The sequence below is a fragment of the Melanotaenia boesemani genome, chromosome 3 (assembly GCF_017639745.1).
Source record: "Melanotaenia boesemani isolate fMelBoe1 chromosome 3, fMelBoe1.pri, whole genome shotgun sequence".
Classification (NCBI taxonomy): Eukaryota; Metazoa; Chordata; class Actinopteri; order Atheriniformes; family Melanotaeniidae; genus Melanotaenia; species Melanotaenia boesemani.
This window is the reverse complement of record NC_055684.1, coordinates 34,470,529-34,476,528: the sequence shown is the minus strand read 5'-3', so window position 1 is coordinate 34,476,528 and position 6,000 is coordinate 34,470,529. Positions and strand designations below refer to the sequence as shown.

The window sequence follows — 6,000 nt, the reverse complement described above, 5'->3', positions numbered from 1 at the left end:
CCTATCCATTTCAATAATGCAATGAGACACAAAAGTACCACCTAAGAGTCATCAGCAAGTTTGAAGCAAGAGAATCTGTCCAAAATTGTGTAAATAGGCAGGAGTGTTAAATGTAGCAGAACTAACAAAATGCACGAGTAATTGGTGGCTTTGTGTGGGATTAGTAATTCTTCCAGATCATTCAGGAACAAAGCTGCTGTTTTATCTGTGTACACATGGTGGAAGCCGTAAAATGAAAAATACAAGACACATACTATTTAGCAAAAAATGTTTAATCTCTCATTGATGCGTGTTTATTTACAAGTAGTAAATCTGCAAAATAGGAAATAACAGAATATTTACATAATGAATGTTAAGCTGCAAACTTGTGACAGTCACTTCAAGTCTGAAACTCTAAAAATGTATCAGTTTTTGTATTAAAATTCTTTTCCTGTCTATCTGAAATTCATTTGCTTTGTGTCCCCACGGGTCCTATGTAACTTTATTCAGAAAAACAAAAACAAGAAAAAAAAAAAAAAAAAACATGATTTTTTTTTTTTTTTTTTTTTTCCAGGCTGAAAAAGCAGCAGAAAAAAAACAAAACAGGTGGAAGCAGAGTGATGGCAGGACTTTCTTCGAGTCAGCAATGGGTTGGAAAGGCAAAAATGACAGAAGAGGTGAAAATGAAACATGATTATGTGCTGAATCCGCTCACACTGAAGACAGTGCAGTAAATTTGACTTGTTATTTAGTTTTGATGTGACGAATATACAGCATAAAACCCAGCATCACGGACAAACTACGGCCAGCATGTTGTTCTTGTGACATATTCTGAGTTAGCAGCTGAAATGACTCAAACAATCAACATTCTACTACCTCAGTAAGAAATGAATAAAGGCTGGAGAAAGGATGCTGGGAAAATGTTCTAAAAATGAGTTTAGACTTGCAAAGCAGGTTAATCTTAAAGGCAAGAACCAACACAAACAATAACCGAGCCCAACCCACTCAGCAGTCATGTAATCTACCAGCATATGATGCAAATGAAGCGCAAACCTGAGAATGGATTGAGAATGTTGAAGTATGTTTAAAAGATCCTGACAGACCTGCTGGATGCTGTGTGCTTCAGCAGGGAGCGAGTGGCCACTGTGCACCTCGCTCACACTGAGCCACAGCAGTCATCCATTTCCACACTGTGTGATCTGAGCAGTACGAGCACCAAAATGTATGAACGCATTAAAAAGCCAGAGGAGAAAATAAATGGTAGACTGGGAAAACCTTACATTGGTGCAGGATATTGGGAAGTCATGATTTACCCAAACAAGTTGTGTAATGCGTGCAACCAACATTGTGAGCTGATCATTTTCCTTTATTATTGCATGAACGGAGTGGTCCCTTAAGACTGCTTGTTGGCAAGTACAGGTGGGCTATCAAGTTCCAACATGTATCCAGTTGAAAAAGGTTCATATGCACAAAGTTGTAAAAGTCATGTCGCTTCTCAGACATGTACGGTAAACAAAGTGGTGGGCCGGACAGTGACAGCATTTATGATCAGCACTGAATGAGAGCCCTAATGTTTGATAGAAAAACAAGATACAAGAGTAAAAGCAGCAAGTCACATTTCCATCACGACGACACAAATGCTCATCTGATTCAACTATTTCATTCTGAATCTCTGAGATCAGGAAAACAAAACCTTAAGTTCGGTCAAGTACTTCAACTTCAGACGAGCTGAAGAGAATTTAGTCTTCTGTGTACCGTTAAATGTACAATTTACATGTTAAAATAAAAAGACTAAAGAAAAAAAAAACAAAAACAGATTATAAAAATGGCAAACAGCTTTTGTTCATCATGAAAAATTGTACAATTTACAAATGAATCATCAACAGAAACATTCTACAGACCACAGTTTGGTTTTCGGCAAGCAGAAAAAAAAAAACAAAAAAAACATATTTCTTACCACAAGGTCAAAAAACCATGACGTCAAGACTTCCAAAAAAGAGAAACAAAGAAATCCTCTTAAGAGAGAAGTAATATAAAAAGCTTAAGCCACACATGGCAATAGGCTAGTTTTGAAACAAGGGCTGCAGGCTCCTGGAGGATTACTCAGCCTGGTGAAGCTAATGAACAGAGGTGTCTCACTTTTCTATCTTTCTATCCCCTCCGTGGATGAAAAGCTAACACCCATGTCTCCAACATATAGGTTAGAGGAGGAGAGAAACTCAGTTTATCTTTTCTTTGCCACTTTATTTGGGTATTAACATTGAGGAAAAAAATGCTAAGTAATTGTGGCTTTAGGCTTCAAACAGCTTTTCTGAATTCATTTCACCTTTAATGGGCTCAGCTTAACGCTACCTGACCTCATTGTAGCTCCTAAAGAAAGGTTAAAAGCAAGCAGCAAGACTTTGGCTTTGCTGTTGCGGGACAGTTGTGGAAAAAACAAATTATCCTATTAGGGGAAGCCAACACAAACACACAAAATGCGGGATCCCAGCGGTTACACATGGTGGCTACGAGGCATCAGGGCAAAACAGGGGATATCTCAGGTAGTGCAATGTAGCTACTTCATTGTTCAGTCACTTAAACCATGATCCAGCCAGCCGTCGCTTCCTCAGCCGTGAAGAAGTGCAGCAGCTGTGCAGCCAGAAACTAACGTGGCAAATAATAAAGCGACAATCCTGCGATATTTGGCTTTATGAAACCAACAGATTGCACCGATTGACTCAGAAACAACAGCATCTTCATGCCTTCACTGTGACACCACGAACTCTCTCCCTGGAGAAGATGTAGCACTTCGTCTCGCTCACCACCGCCATCAAAAAAGACCTCACGGCGGGTTGTTACTCAAACATTTCTTTTCAGTCACTAGGCATGTTCATATTAAAAATCAGACTGTAGCACATTCCATCTAACAAAATGTCTTTGCACTAAACAACATTCAAAGAAAACATGGCACAGTACGAATTTTTTGTTTCTTTTTCGTTCATTTTCTGCCTACAGAGATTTTTTTTTATATTTCAAATATCAAATCTTGTTTTATTTTTCTTGTGTTTGTTGGTTTAAATGAAATAGAAAAACAACAAAAATGTTTTCCCACTAATCTTCCTTTAAAAACTTAGCAGTATTTATATATAATATCTATATAGTCTTGCTTTGTAACGTTTCTGTAAATTGTGCAAATTCAGCAGTAATACAAGTGGCGAGAGATCAGAGTGGGCAGTTGATTACATTTATACAAAAAAAAAAATCTAATATTTTTTAAAAGTGTGACAACTGTTGGAGTCACATGACCTACAGAGCCTCTCTCCATTGGCTCATGACAGATTGGTCCATTCTGCTAATGATGCCGTATGTGGAGTTCTTTCCGAGCTTCTATCCTTTCTTTGCCGACAGCATCGTCACGACAAAACTCCTGAAATCAAAATCAAGCGAACCACAAACACCAACATCCACGATAATCAAATGCTGTCAGCTGACTTGTTCTCCGTGTGCGAAAATGTCTGGCGTCTCAAGTCTTTCACACAGACACGAGGCCACACAGCATGGGGCTGCAGACAAACACAAACAGACACATGTAAGCGTACACAGGCGCGCCCATCTCTGCCGAACCCCCCACGTTTTGCAGTATACTGCTTCGGTCCTTTTGCAGTTCGTATTGTCGAGGGGTTGGAGTTTTGTTTGTTGTCTGGGTGAGAAGAGCGAGGGAGAGAGACAGATGGAGAGGAGGAGTGAGGAGAAGGAGTAGGTGGATGGTCCTCAGCTGGTCAGAGCCATTGTGTCGATGACCTGCTCAAGCTTACTCCTCAGTCTCTGTCTCCTTGCCTGCTCGTCTCGCTCCAAAGCTGACAAGATCTGAAAATAAAAAAAAGTGACAGAGGTCAGTCGAGGCTTCAGACACGTTAGCTTTTGCTTTCAAAACATAGACACATTCTTTCTAAATAAGGCTGTGCATTAAGAGGAAATCCCATCTGGTTGGTTTGTGTTGCACAGTGTTAACAAGCTCCACATGTACCTGATAACATTCATGCTTAAAGATCAGGTTTCAGTAAAGCCCTGCTTCCTCCCCTCTTTTCATGGCTCACATCATTACTGACAAACAGCTGTACAACATGTCCCACCATCCAAAAACGTAGAATATCAACACAATTTTAACATCATTTCATTTTCAGTTTCTTGCAGCTTTCTCAATCAGATTTGCAAACTTTTTTTTAACATTTTTAAAGTAAATTTTAAAGATTTTTTAAGTGCCCTAATTAGGTTAAAATGATGTCTAATTAATGCCAAGTGCTCATTTTAATCCGCTAAGCAGACATGGGTAACTGCTCTATGACAGTCAAACTATCAATGACTTGAGTTGGTGCGTATGCCCTTTACCTACTCGAAGAGAAAATACACAAAAGGTACAGAAACAACTTTTTCTCCACCAGTCCACCTCCTCAGTACACTGCAGGCGGTGTTCAGATCTCAGGCTACTGATGTGGATATAGCTGTGTGGATTGAGCCAAAACAATCAGACTCTGCTCTGTTTCTTAATATAAACAGTAAATTATTAAATTAGAAAGCAGTTTATTACAAGCACACTGCAGTAATTCTATGAAGAGGTTTCCAGCACTGTTTCCAAAACTCAAGCAGCTTGTCAAACCTTGAAAAAACTGCACTAACAAGAAAGATTTTTCAAGGATTTCCAGCACCGGGAGTTCTTACATTGTGAAGAAAAAGAGCAAACTAAACACAACACTGGCTGAGTAAGGACTACTCAATACAGCACAGAGTGGATGGGCGATGAGGGGTGTCACAGCAGCATACATTTATTACATTACTTTAGTCAAACTGCGAACAAACAAGCATCTGTCAGGTGATTGCATAGACAGCAGCAGCACCTTGGATAACCAGCAGGAATTCAATTCAGATTTGCTTTATCAGCATGAATGTCACAACACTGTATCATGGGACTTGCAGTCAGTCTCAGACACAAGTGCCATTAGCCAAAGCTAGCAATTTCTGTCGACACTTCAACAATTTAATGTGGAAGACAGATGAGGCGGCACCACAGAAGGAAAACTCCAGGGAAAAAACAAAGATGTCTCAAGATAAACTGATCAGTTTTCACTTCGTCAGATCTCTCAGAGCACAGAGAGATTCTGTGTTCATTTCCTGCTCTGAGCTAATAATAGATGCAAAAATTAGGCGAGTTTAGAGGTGAAGAGTGAAAACACAAGGTTGCAGAGTTTCAATCTGTCATTTGACTCCACATCACTTCACAAACCTTGACACAGGCGAGCCATCACAACCTCAAGAAACCTCAAGTGTAACAGCCTCAAATCTCACCTCATCCTTGTACTTAACGATGTAGGAATAGATCTCGTGTAGGGCCGACATGCTGTTGAACTGGTTGGCGTGCAGGCGTGACTGCTCTGCAAGGTAGGCACTCATGTCCTGGTCGCTGATGGCGGGCATCCTGGAGATGTCAGAGTAGTACCTGCACAAACACACAGGAACGAGTTCACATTTCTAAATGTGAAGACGCGAGTTAAAAAACCCAAAAGAAATCTGGATGTTTACCTACCTTTCTACCCAGTTTTTGTAATTGGGGATGTCTTTAGCATACAGCAGCTTGTTGGAAGGTGAGTCCTTCCCCAGTTTATGCTCTGATGTTGAACATGAGTCCATGAAGGTCTGAGCCACCACAGACAAGCAGGCGTCTGTAATGCTGTTCTTGTGAATGTCAAAGACAAACTGCGGGTTCTTGATCACATTCACCCAGAACCTCAGTGGAAGACTGTGAGAAAACAAGGAGGAGGTGGAAAAGGAAGAGGTGGAGAGTTAGAGTCTCTTGACAAGCCTTTAAGGAGCAAAGCTGCAGTCAGACTCTGGATGAACAGAAGGAGTCTAAGTGATAAAATACTTGGTGAAAATCAGACAGCTGTAGATTCTGCTGAACTGCAACATTTTATCCACTCCGAGAAGACAAAGCATCAACCAAACATTCCCACCAATGCCCCTTTACAGCGTGAGCATACACAA

General features: G+C 40.4%; 1 protein-coding gene across 4 annotated transcripts in view; it reads right to left on the bottom strand.

The window, feature by feature from the left end:
• Nucleotides 1-256: 256 nt before the first annotated feature.
• The window catches only part of LOC121636690 (plexin-A1-like), a 190,814-nt gene continuing 185,070 nt past the window's right edge, over nt 257-6,000 (bottom strand). For all 4 annotated transcript variants that reach the window (XM_041980425.1, XM_041980427.1, XM_041980426.1 and 1 more), the window contains exons 30-32: nt 5,543-5,755; nt 5,305-5,455; nt 257-3,828 (exon numbers count right to left, since the gene is read on the bottom strand). In XM_041980425.1, coding sequence (XP_041836359.1) covers nt 3,733-3,828; nt 5,305-5,455; nt 5,543-5,755 — 460 coding nt within the window. In that variant the 3' untranslated portion in view covers nt 257-3,732. The remainder of the gene's footprint in view (nt 3,829-5,304; nt 5,456-5,542; nt 5,756-6,000) is intronic.